Here is a 13,587-nt window from a genome sequence, read left to right on the forward strand (position 1 = left end):
CATGTTTGTTCAAAATATTTTCGAACTATGATGTATAATCATGCATTCCTTTTTTTGTTGTTGAAAATTCACTGTGTTTCTCTTTGTTTATAAAGGACACTGTTCAATTTTCCTGTATAAACAATTATGACACTGATGGATTTCGCTAGAGTTACGATTGATTGGGTGATCGTAACTCTTTGTAAGACGGGGCCCAGACCAACCAATGCAAGTTACTATTGCATGGCAAAGTTACAGCAATGGTAACATTTTTGCAATGGGGGCTCTATTCTATAGGGGCTTTTGACCATTAGTAATTAATGTTGTTATCTTCAAGAGGTTTTCAAAGGTCCTGCAGGGCTTATCCATTGAAAATTCAGTAACTTTCATTTATATAAATACAAAAAAGGCCTTTAGCAAAATAAAACTAGAAATCCAATGTTTATAAAAAAATTTGCTTGTGATGTATTAAAATAAATGTATAAGCAGTTGTTATGAAACAAATATTTTTTCCGTAATTGACAGCATGCCATAGGCCATCAATCGTAAAGTAAATCTTGATGAAATACCCTAAATGTATGACAAGATAGGGCAAAAGATTGTTTTGGGTTTTATTGATGATGTCCATGTAACTTATCCCAGTTTTGGGTATATGCGTTGCCATGATACTAAGTGAATGTGCGTAGTGTTGAGAACTAGGTTTTATGGTCAATTTCACCAAATTAATTACACTTGCTCATGGACTCTGAAGGTTTCCTGACATTCAATATGGCTAGTCTTATCTAGCAAACATTCTTCCCAAGATACAGATATGTAGTATTGTCTTCCTGTGTGTTTAAGGTACCCATGTATCCACAAAGTGCCTGGATGATTAGACTACTTTTCACTTCAAAGCCTTTCAGAAAACATTGAAAGGAAAATCACAATATTATCATTTTTTTTTATAACTGAGCATAAGACAAGTTTATGATACATTAATTCAAAAGTTTGTGTCTTGTAGTAAAGCTCAGTTTTTAACAGGTTTACATTTTTAAAAATGTTGTTTTATTTGATTGTGCATTATAAGATTTTTTAGTTCAGTATCATTTCATTTTCCATTCACAGTTTTGGAGGAGAATGGATTGAAAGAAAAGCTTCCATAAACATGTTTTACAAATTATCAATAGTCTTTAGTATATTGTGAGTTGTGTGCTCTTTAAGAAGTTATTAATGATCAATTGATTTGTTATAAAATAGATTCTATAATGATCAGGTTGTTTTTAGCTCATCATCAAAGTCGGATTATGATTCCTTTCAGCATGGAGTCGAGAACCCTTTACTTTCAGCGGGAGATAGAAGAGTGTATGATGATGAGACTAGATGTTGATTACAGTAATGGTCCTCTTTGATGGCTTGTTGATATTCAACAAGCCTGAAAAGCCCCTGCCTGAAGTTCACTGACATATCCAACCCGAAAACACAAGTGACAGGTTAAGACATGTATGTCACCATATTACAAATGTCTACCTAGTTGTAATAGAAAACCAGAGTTTGAAGGGCAGCATTTATTAAATGTATACGAATCAAATGACATGGAGATGTTCAAATATCTTTACTCCAATGTAATACAATGATTTCGAGATACTGTAATTTAATATAATTTAAAAACTAATGAAAACACTATTATAAAACAATACTTAAGAAAAAATATTTTCAGTTAATTGGTTACATATTATTATGGTAATTACACAGGGGAAAATATTTATCTTTACATCATATTGTTTTTTTTTCTTCTATTTAAGGGAGCTTATTGAAGAAAGTAGAAATGTCAATTTAAAGGTTAAAGTAGAGCCGTTTTAATGACTTATTCAACATTAATCTGTCAAAATTCAAATTGGTACTCTGTCATAATTGGCGATGGTCATAGTTGTAAATCTGGCTCAATTACTAAACTTCCTCTGTTATGTTTTTTTTGTTCATCAACATGCTTTATAAGTATGTTTTGAAGAAGAATACTCCTTAATACATCCAAAACCGGTTGGTATTCTAACAAGTTTGACTTTCTGCTCATGCCGTTTTTCTCCCACGTTTCCGCATCTTGTGAAGTCGGAACATAAGGAGATTTTTTGTTGACATTCAACCCCTCCGAGTCAAGGAGAGCACCCACACTCCAGAAGAATAACGAGGTGCTACACGGCCACTTTTCCGATCTAGCCCTGGGCAACTAAACAACTTGAGTTTGTGGTAACAAGGCTTAACTGTGAAGCCAAGTTTAGAAACCTGATATGAATATAAAGGGGGAAAGGGGTGTATTTTTTAAAGACAAATTCCCATCAAGATAGCAGTCACAAAACAAATCTTAAAAGAATTTAAAGAAATTACTACAGGTCTAGTGATATGTCCCAGACAATAATCAAAGTTACCTGTTAAAGCTCTCTGGGTTGATGATTAAGTACATAAACTGTAGAGTCTTGCAATTATTAAATTATTTTGCATGAGACTTTTGTTTTCCTACATGTATGCATAGTGAATGCTCAAATACAAGGACATGTGTCTGTTTGGTCCTAAATTAAGTACCATTAAAAATAATGTTGGTACTCTAATTTATCATAACTTTAATTGTAAATGATATCTGTTTATCATGTTTAGTTATTGATAGTTTTACTGGATTTTTTTAAAATTAATATATTTATTATCCATTAAGGGAAATTTGTTTCACATCAGGTTATTAGCAATTATCAAAATAACAAAGTTTCTAAATTGCAATTTTGCCATTTCATAGCAGGTATGACGCCTTTACAGTACCACAGATATTGTTTGGTATTGCCCAGTTAGGGCTTCATGATATTATTCAAACATTATGAACAAGATCATGTACTTATATCATTTTACAAAAGAGCAAAGTCCTTATATCTCTTGTTGATCATTGCCTGCCATTTAGATGAGTAAAATTAATATTGAATTGAATTCTTTACTATTTATTAATAAGTGAGTCCTCAGCTATTACTTGAAGTCAGTGTAGACCCATATCCATTTCTATGATAATAACATAGGGTGGCCCTGTCACTTCTACCAAGATGTCGAAACCAACCTGAAACTGTAGCCGAAAAGCACCCTTAGGAGACAAGCACTTTAACACAAAGAGTGGAAGCTTTATTTCATGTCATTTACCAGTTAATCGGACGGTTGTCTTCCCGATTTCCGTAATTCATTAGTTGCCCCAACTCAAACCAGATGTACCAAAGGTAATTATTATTTCCCGGGTGACATGGAACACCCGTTCTTCCATGGCTTGAACTTGAGCTTGTTCTCGATGCGGCCCCCTGGGACGAGAGGGGTCCTAGGTCCCTCGCAATCAGACTTGACGGGTATTTCTTTTCTTGGGTAGTCTAGAGATGAGAAGTTTTTTAACGCCTGGTAGTGCTTTGGTCTCCCGTGGAGTGTGCACCCTGCGGACTTTTAGGATGTTGATTAATGGAACCTGTGCCTTGCGATAGTATATTAATGATGGCCGCAGGGCATTGTGGGAAGGTGGAGCCCTCATCCGTTATTCATGGTTGTTCGTTCTATCCTTCAAATATCTTTCTTTCTCTCTCTTTCAATCTAAGTATCCATCTTTCATCGCTCATTTTTTGCCCTTTTTAAGTTATCTAAAGATGAGACTTTATTCTTATTTAATTTCATATATTGGTGGCCTTCTCATGCACTACTAATCTTTTCTTTGATAATTCTTTCTGTTTGTCATTATCTTCCATTTCCTTTTAAAAAAAGATAAAACGCACATCATTTCATGTTAGTTTGGTGCAAGCACCGATCTCTGGCCTTTCTTAGTTTCAATCTCTTCATTTTCTGTCTTTCCTTCTCTATCAACCTCTTTCCTTTTCTTTTGTTTTTCTTTCTAACTTGCTCTTGTCTGTGTGTCTCTCATCTCACTCTCCTCCCCCTCTCCTTCCCTATCTATATCATGCATAGTACTGTACTCTCTTGGCCGTATTCTGAAATCAGGTTTAACTTAAACTCAGGTTTAAAGTTGTGGTTTAAGTATGGATAGCCAATTGTTACATAAAACACTAACAGTAGAGATATAATATTTCACCTTATTTGGCTCTCAAATCATTCATAATTGTCTAGGAAGTATGAATAGATGATTGTCTTCACCATCGATGAATCAGGAGAGAGCACAGCAAACATAAAGAAACATACAAGTTAATAAAAATTTTGAAACTTTTGGCTTCCCATAATTCTAGCTCAGAGTTACACCATGGTCTAAGTTAAACCTGACTTTAGAATACGGGCCTTTATAGTTATGTTTGTTTCTATTTCATACAGTATGTTTTCAACTCTCATCCCGTTCTATCCTTATTTCACCCTCTCTGCTTCTAATTTCTTCTTCTCACTCTAAGAAGACTTCACCCTGGGAAGAGCTTAGGGATATTACGTCTGACCCTCTTCTGTGGTCATTTCATTTACACTTTCCATTTCTTTTTTACCAGCCGTAGACTTGTTAAGAATTCATTATCAGCTATGACAGGGGCTAGCATGGGGAAGTAGTCCTCTGCTCCCCTGCAATATAGAGAAGACCTTTAACCTGAAGATTCAAACAAAAATATACCTGGATCCATTCGGAGCTTCTTCCTTGTTTTGTTTATTGATCGTAAATATTCATTTTTATACATCTCCCAAATTCAATATCAGCCATGGAGAGCTCATGGGATTTTTCTCTTTTTTGTTATTTCTTTTTCTGAATTCTTTCTTTCTACCTATGCAGCATACAATTTCAAAGTGTTTAGATTTCCCTTTTTCACAAATATTAGGAAGCAATTCCTATCCAAACCTAGTCCAACTTCTCCCAATGGCTAATGAAATTTCTTTTGGGGGGAAAAGCACAAAGCAAATGATAAATATTTGTCATATCAACCACTGCATCCATTTTTGCCACAGCTTATGGAAAAATAAACGCCCCTAAGTAAGGACTAAATAAAGTTCATTTGCATTTAGATAATGTGTTAAGGGAAATGAAAAGAAATGCATTTGAAAGTAAAATGAATAGATAAAGGTTTCAAAATCTATCATGAATTTAGGTAATGTGCCTACCTACCATGCAGAAAAATAAGATTTAACCTTGGAAGTTTCAAAGCATAAAACTACATAAAATCATTTCAATTTGCATCCTATATTTTGTGCCCCACCATTTTTACCCCATTGAATTCGTCCAGCATCCATCCATGGTGTGGAAACTTGATGCCTGCGAAGTCAAGCGAATGCTACGTTGCGACCTGCCTGCTGGGACATCACCAGTGTGGCCTTCAAGGCTTCAGGGCTTTAAGGGGCTTTCCCACTTGATCTCAGCGTGGTTTCTGTGATGAAAATTTTGATAATTCATGACAAGTAATGAGTTAACATGGTTTTGCCCCAGGTTATAAACTAGTTTGACTTCATTCATTTCATTTCCAGAATGAACATTATGTAGTCAAGTAGAGATAACAACCTGACTATGAGGAGTTAGAAGGATAATAACTTACATCCTTCAACACAGATATCATATGATGAACATTATTACCCTGGTGATTATGAGAAATAAGGAGGTATTGAAACCTGTGCTTGAAGTGTGTATAGGTGCCATTTATTTGAAGTACATGGACTAGAGTCTGCAGTATTCCATGATGCGTAAAACAGAATAAAATCACAAACTTCAGGTATAACGCGGAACTCATGGCATAGGAATAAGAGTACAGATTCTGGATGGTTTCCATCTTACTTTTATCAAACAAGTCAATTCTATGGCAACATCCTGGTTCATGTTTTTAACATTTATTAGTGCTTTGACAAGAGAATAAACTTCAATAAAGATAATCTTTAATATTATCTATTGATTAGCTTACAAATGAAGTAAATTTCCCCCCCCAAAATGAATAAAAAGCAGAAAATCGAAGGTATGTTCAACATTAAGATTTTTAGTAAGATGAGCCATATATTCATATTCAATGCGATTGCTAGGATAGGATCTTGGAGAAAGAAGTATAGTAAGGTATACTGTCTGGATTTTTTTCTTGGACGCTCTAGAAGTAGGCCTACCCCCAGCCAATAATCAATTGTCACCTTGAAATATAATACACCATTTTTTTTCTTGAAGGGGGTTCAGGCTATGATGATGGAGAGAAAATTATATTCAGAGGGAGTAATATTAGACTTGTTGACAGCCCCTTGTTGATGAGAGGAGATGAGAGAAAGTACCCATACAGAGATCTATAGCAATCTTTTGGTTATCATTTCATATGTGTACATTCCGTTGCTCTTTCAGAAACTCTCCTTATCATTTTGCTTGTATTTCTTCTTCCTATGTTTGCTGATAATGCAAAATTAAATACTAAAGTGATAAAGACATGCAATGAAATAGAAAAAAATCATATCGAGTTTTCTACTGTCTGTTTCCCAAACATTTTATTTTTTTCACAACACCATAACTAACCTTACCTTTATCCCTATTCATTCTGTCGCCTTCCCCTTCCTCTCCGTTCTCTCTCTCCTCCCTTTCTCTTTTACTCTCTTACTCGATATATCCCTCTTTTTATGAGAGATGGTTGTAGAAAGTTTCTTCAAATCTTTTTATTTATGAAGTTGTGAATTAGATGAATATATATGTTTGTTCATACTTGCCAATTAAATTTCATGTTCATTATATATTGCCATCATGTATAATTTTAAGTCCGATTTATTTCTAGTTTATCAAAGTTGTTCTATCCTCACATAATGAGCTACGAGGGTGATCAAGTTATTAAAGTGAATGAAATTAAACTGATCAAATGGAAGTGATTTCAACCAGTTTCAATTTGATAAATCTAATATCATCCAGCACCTGTAAATCTTAACCAAATGAGTCCTGCATTGTTTGTTTGTCTTCCTACAGACCTGCGGAAGCAGTTCTTCCAGGAGCCTCTTGATCACAGGGTACCCCTCCACGACAAGTTTCATCTTCTCTGCCGGGCACCGGAAGGCGTCCCGGAACCAACCATCCACTGGGAGAAGGACGGAGTGGTGATCGACGACGAGCTCGTCCACTACGTGATCACGTACGACGGGACCCTCATCGTCAACGAAGCCACTCTGGCAGATACCGGCAACTATACGTGCTTTGCAACCAATGCTGCAACTTTCAGGAAAACTACCCCAGCTCGCGTTATTGTATATGGTAAGATCCTTACATCCATCATCATCTGTATTGCACTTATGATTTCCTTATCAACTCCTATGAAATTTCTTACTTGTTAACTTGTTGCCTTGTATATTCCACATGGTGGTCAAGGTGGATCATCTATAGCCAGATCATTAAGTATTCTTTTAATGATTAGCCCGATGAACTTGTCCATCTATCGCTTCCCTGAAGACCTTCCATTGAAAAAATATCAAACATGTTTTTGCCTTAGATACATTCCACTGTTGAGGATTCCCACTGCCAACGTTTATGATCTCGGGAATATATATCATGCTAATGTATAAGTGAAGCCAAGTGGAATATGAGAGTAGGAAGGTCTTTGCTGATGATCATGAAGAACCAGAAGAGAAAGTAAATAAGGAATTGCCACACTACTTGATTCCCACAAAGAGTTGGAATAGACCCGAAAGCTGTAGGTTTTCCTAGTGGGGAAATTAGATTGGGAATTACTAGACGAGACTTTGGTCTCCCATCCCACAAATTCCTTGAATGGTCCCCAAAGCTGTAGGTTTCCTAACACTTGTTCCTCTCGTTGTCAAAACAAGGTGGATGTTATCTCCCTATCATCTAGGGAGTGGTGAACAGTATGTAAATCGGCTTTGTTTCTTGTCCTGTCCGGTTTGTAGATACAGTACCAAACAGCATACAAGGTGATCTTGATAAAGGTATCCACACACTCTGTCTCTTTGCATCATTCAAATAATGCCTGTATATAAAGACCTCCCGAGGAAGACAAAAGAACAGTGGTCTTCTTGCTGAGCAGGTGGTCTGTATGGACAGATTCTGGCAATGCATGTATCGCTAGCAAATTTTAATCTGAAACCAGTCTAGTGATCTTTGTAGACAAGTTGTCCTATACGGGTGGTCGCTGAAGCAGTGTACTTTAAAACTCCTGTCTTTCTCACCAGATGATTCTAATAATGGAGCATGGTCAACGTGGACGGAGTGGAGCACCTGTACAGGAGACTGTGAGGGAGGGACCAGGAGGAGGATGAGATACTGTACCAATCCTGCACCTATCAATGACGGTGCTAACTGTGTGGGAAGTGCTTTCGAGACGGAAGACTGTTCAATCGATTGCCCAGGTGAGATACCTTAATAGCATTTCAGACATCTATCAAAGTCATTTTTAGAAGGCACTTTGTTGCAGATTAGATTTGAAGCTGGTGATTTTAAGGAGAACAAAAAAGGGCTACCCCATTTTTTAAAGAGGATGATATCTTCAACTTACCATTTCCCTTTCACCGCTTTGTTGTCACCCAGCTGCAGCTATCGGCTGGAGCGAATGGAGCGTGTGGTCCCGCTGCACGGAAGACTGCGAGCAGATCCGGACAAGGACCTGCACCAGGAGTTGTTCGGGTGCATCGCAGCAACGGAGGAACTGCTCTGGAGGACTCTGTTTAAGTGAGCCAGCACGTATGTGTCTCCTCTATACCGCTTTAATTTGTAGGTCTTGTGCAGTAATGGCAAGTACTACGACATGAGAAATGTACCAGGGTTTTTTTTTCTTGGTTTTCCTGTGCAGCTGTCATTCTAAAATCATAAAACTATGTTACTTAAGCTCTCTTTGAGTTATAATGTACATCCTCTCTTCCATCCATGAAGACAAATTCAAGCATCTTTTTAAATATGATTGCTTGTTTATTTTTTATTTACTGTGAGATGGGGTAGTAACACCAGCCCTTTTTATCCTAAGGCAATAAACGCTCTATAAATCAAGCTTTTATTATTATTATTACTTTCATATTCTTAAAATACAGCATTTTTAGAAGAAAATATACTAAAAAAAAGTTATTGCAGTATAAATGTACTATTGCTTATTGTCATATTCTTGCCATTATTGCACTTGGGCCTTATCCTATACCTCATTTTCCTAGTTGTTTCCCTCAAGTTTCCCATTCTTTTTGTTATTTTTTTTATATATCCATTGTTTAATGTTGAACCCAGTCAGTATACAAGTAATCCCCTTGTAAGAGGAGTAAACCCTTTGAGAATCCATATTTTCTTGTAAGTTACATGCCATTTTATTAGCCTTTGCCCAAGCCAAAACCATCCCCCCCCCCCTGTTTCTAAATATTGTCTGTGTATTATCAATGAGAAATCCCCCCCCCCCCCCCCCGAAACCAGTATTCCTGTAATTTTTATGGTGCAGTATAAGTGACAGATTAAAAATATTTGTTTATGGAATTCTTAAAGGTAGACAATATAAAGTAGCACTGGCTGAGTCATCACTTAAAATATTTACCACAACAGTGACAATCCACCTTCGAAAGATGAATATTTGTCTTTATTAGGAATGATAAAACATGATGGACATGATAAAGGTTGCAGGGAAGGTGATTCAAATCAATTTCAATTGAACTTAAATGTTTAGAAGACTATTATTTTCTTAATAATAATTCTATTCACTGCTGAACCAACATGAGCACAGAACATAAATCTCCGGTGGGCTGATAAAAGCTTGTATCTCAAAATTTAGAAAAGGCTGTATTTTGAAAATATAGCAATGGTGGCAGTCTCATATTGTCTGAAAACAGTGTCAGGATTCCTGTGAAGAACTCTTTCAAATGAAAAGAAGGTTGCTACTCGTGTTGTAACTCTAAAATCTAGCTTAAGAGTGCATCAAAATATTCCAATTTTGAGATGCATGGTTTTATCAGCTCACCAGCAAAATGCACTTTCTTGAATTGCTATAAAACTGTATTTCTGTTCTGATCAGACACTCTCCGCATACTCTGATTTGTCAAGGGCATCCTACTTTCCGAAATAGACTATCCTTGTTTCTATGACTCATGGTCACCGTTTAAGGGTTATTTTGAATCTGCGTTTGATTTCATTCAATGAATTGTTTCACCACCCTGTAACATTGATATGAAGCAAATCATGGTGAGCCTTTCTTCTTTGCCTTTGATATGTTTGGATTGGGCAAGACACGGAGTAGGCTGGCTAGCTAGCTCATGATCCATCCAACCACTTGATTGATGTCGGACAATTCAATTTCGACGCCTCGAGATGTAATGCCAAAAGTTTTATTAGGATCATTGCCACCATCAACGGCACTTGAGTGAACACCCTGTGAATTTTATTGGGTGGGACTGGGTAATAAACTGGCGGCTTGCTTCTGACGCTTCAAACGCATCATGAAGGAACACATGATTTCAAGCGTATTATCGTGACACTATTAACCTCTTGGGGTCTTGACTCTCGTCAAACCATTCATGATTTCATAGGAATGGTCATCACTAGAAGTACATGTAGTCACTCTAAGACTTCATTTTGAATTTTTGACAAGATGACTTTTCCTGAAGAAGTTATGAAAGTAATTTTCAGGTCATTATTTGTCAATTATGCCCTCTAATATGCTGAACAAACATTGTTTTAAGTTTGTTGTTAATATAATGAGAGAGAATTTTCGGTAACAGTTTTAATTGAAAAACTAGAAAGAATTCATTTAATTATATGATTTTCAAAGTTTATGAATAGCTATATTTTGATGTTGGAAGGAAATCTTGCATTTGACAAAATACTTTCTAATATAGCACTTTGCTAAATAATACTTTTAATTTCACAAAGCACCCCTATATAAATTGCTTGGTCATCATTCAATATAATTTTATATACACTGAGAAAGGAGACACCTATTGAATTGATATTATCTGTATAGGGATATATAGAATAATATTTGATGAATGATTCATACACCTTCCCTATAACCCATCCTGAGATCTCTTCATTGTATGAGCCAATGAAATCTATTCATTTGGAAACGTTATTGGCAATGGTTGGTAAACGATAGCAACCATTAATGTCTGGCACAATCTCCCACTATATGAACAAAGTCTCGTTTTACAGAGCAAATGCTGGGAACATGATAACTCTGATTTGTTAGTTCATAACTTCTATGAATGTCATCTTCCAAATGCTAGACGCTGAATGCTTTTTGGTGATACGATACTTCCGAGAATAACTCTGAGGAGTTGGAAACGTCTCTCAGTTGTGTCATTCTATCCTTGTATATATAACATGAGAGGGGTATTCATTTCAAACTAAAGCTTGCTTTTTAAAAAACTTTTGTAGCAATCATTTATCTAAAAAATAACAAATAGCATGACCTGATCTTGACTTTGGAAATATTGGAAAGTGATATTTGTCTGATTAACGACGAGCATGATTTGGTGGCTGTGGCCGTTGGCGAAAATGGTTTTTATGTGTATCAAGTTTACTAACAATTTGTTAGCTTTGCAATGAAAATTATGAAATTTTCCTATTAATTTGAAACTTGAACTAATAGAGCTTTGCACCTCTTTATTTAATTTCTATTTATAAGTTGCCACCATTTTTTTGCTTAGTGGATGGAATGAAAAATTAACTCCAATCAGTTTTATCTATTGTATAATTAGTCATCAACCACATAATCAACCCTTAAACATTTTTTTTCAATGCAAGATGATATGCTTTCATTCAAGGGTGTGTTTATGCTTCCATTGCGAGGACAGAATCAGCGATTTCAAACGTCGATTCAAAACGCTGATCGTAAACGTGGTTCTGGGAGTGCTGTTTATGCTTAACTTTTCAGAGCAAATCATGATCTCCAGCTGGCTTCGCATCGTAAAGCGAGATCAAATTGGGCGCCTCTTTTTTCGAAAGTTTTTTTTCCGATTGTTGTTATTACGTAGAGATAACATGGAGCAATACGACTGTATTTGCCCGCGGATTTTCATCTCACCGGAAGCATGTACCAAATGACGTCATTTAAACACGTTTACGATCGTGGTTCTGTTTATACTTCCCCAGAAAGCCTGATTCTGGTCAAACGACGTTTACAAACGCACCTTTTTGTGAGTTTACGATCGGCGTTTTGAAACAGCGTTTAAATGAAAGTAAGCATGGACGCAACCGTCTTTTGGACTAATCACGTTTGGAAACGCTGATTCTGGCCTGAAAAGTGGAAGCATAAACACGGCCTAAGACTGTTCAGGTTAGGACAATGTTTGGTATAATGAATTATAATATGAAAAATGCTGCCAGCTTTATCCTTTACCTAGATCAAACTCTTTTATCATATAATCTTCGAATTGATTCCTGACAGAAGTCTTTGGTTGTATTTCAGTGCTAATTACTAAGTTCCTCTTTGAAGAACCAAAGCCATAAGTCCCCTGGCTACTTTCTTCATTATTCTCAAACAAATTAAGGTCCTAACCAAAACACGCAAATTGTAAAGTTGATAAGGCCCTGTCTTGGTTTTATGAGTTCATTGACCAGATCATTTAGTCAAGATCTGGGTTAATTTTACGAGGGAGCATCGTCAATTTCGTACCGTCATGTGAACGATTGGTCCATTATTGATGATGTTGAAATTGCTGGAATCGCTTGAGTGGTTTCATGCATATGACTTTATGAATGCATTCCTTTCGAAGCTTCTATTCATGAATGTGTATTTGTCTTTATATTACCCACAAGCCCCTGCTCCACCTCAATCTGTCTACTCTCTCTCTTTCTCTCTCTTCCCCCCCCCCCCTTGTCTCTTATCACTGTCTTTCCTTCTACAGGCAAAGCAAATTTTCGGAGTATTTCATTTCATGTCCATTTCGAACAATAAATTATGGATTTATCATTTTTTTATGCTTTCTGTGTTTTATATATCTATCTTTTTCTCTCTCTCTCACCTCTCTCACACGCACATATCTCATTCTTTTTTTTGGATATATTATTATACCTTTGAAATTCTTATTTAAAATCAATGAATGAAAAAAGGATGTAGCATTAATGCTCATCATTTGACCTGTCACGAATATATGCCCACGATATATTTACCTTTCTCTGTAATAATGCACCTGATAACAACTCATTAAACACTTTAAAACCAAGGCTCTATAATTTTACTTGTCCACTTTTCTGCGCGGGAGGCGTTGAAAGCAAGCGAAATGTCATATTCTTGTTGACCCCAAACGATTCATGTCCGCAAACGTTTCAAGTCTGAAGGAGTGTAGTTTGCGTAGACCCGTGTGTATATATAACTCACTCTATCCACTACTTCAGCTGTGATGTTGAAGTATCAAAATCACCATGTTCCAAGTAAGCAGTCGGGCACATTACCAAAGTGTCAGTAAACATGTCACTCTCCTGCCGATATTCATAGTCATGATTTTTCCCCTGATATTTTCTTTTGACTGTTTGGATCACTTAAAAAGCAGCAAGGCCCAACAAAATTGAGATGTTGGCATTTGAAAGATTTACTTATGGTGAAAATTATCATAAAGAAATGTGGCTGATTTTGATTATGAAGATTAATCATTTGGTTGTTATTAATTATTGGTGTGTCAAGGATTTATTCAATTATGTTGAAAACTTTTGCTTATCGGATGGTTGACTCTTTTACTGTCAATAATCTGTAATAAACAACAAGAAGCTCGGAA

General features: G+C 36.2%; 1 protein-coding gene across 1 annotated transcript in view; it reads left to right on the forward strand.

The window, feature by feature from the left end:
- Positions 1 to 13,587, forward strand: part of LOC121432237 (netrin receptor UNC5C-like) — a 44,051-nt gene that overhangs the window by 8,396 nt on the left and 22,068 nt on the right. The window contains exons 4-6 of the mRNA XM_041630089.1: positions 6,866 to 7,147; positions 8,080 to 8,256; positions 8,435 to 8,587. Of these exons, the coding sequence (XP_041486023.1) occupies positions 6,866 to 7,147; positions 8,080 to 8,256; positions 8,435 to 8,587 (612 nt within the window). The remainder of the gene's footprint in view (positions 1 to 6,865; positions 7,148 to 8,079; positions 8,257 to 8,434; positions 8,588 to 13,587) is intronic.

Source organism: Lytechinus variegatus, chromosome 18 (genome assembly GCF_018143015.1).
Source record: "Lytechinus variegatus isolate NC3 chromosome 18, Lvar_3.0, whole genome shotgun sequence".
Taxonomy (NCBI): Eukaryota; Metazoa; Echinodermata; class Echinoidea; order Temnopleuroida; family Toxopneustidae; genus Lytechinus; species Lytechinus variegatus.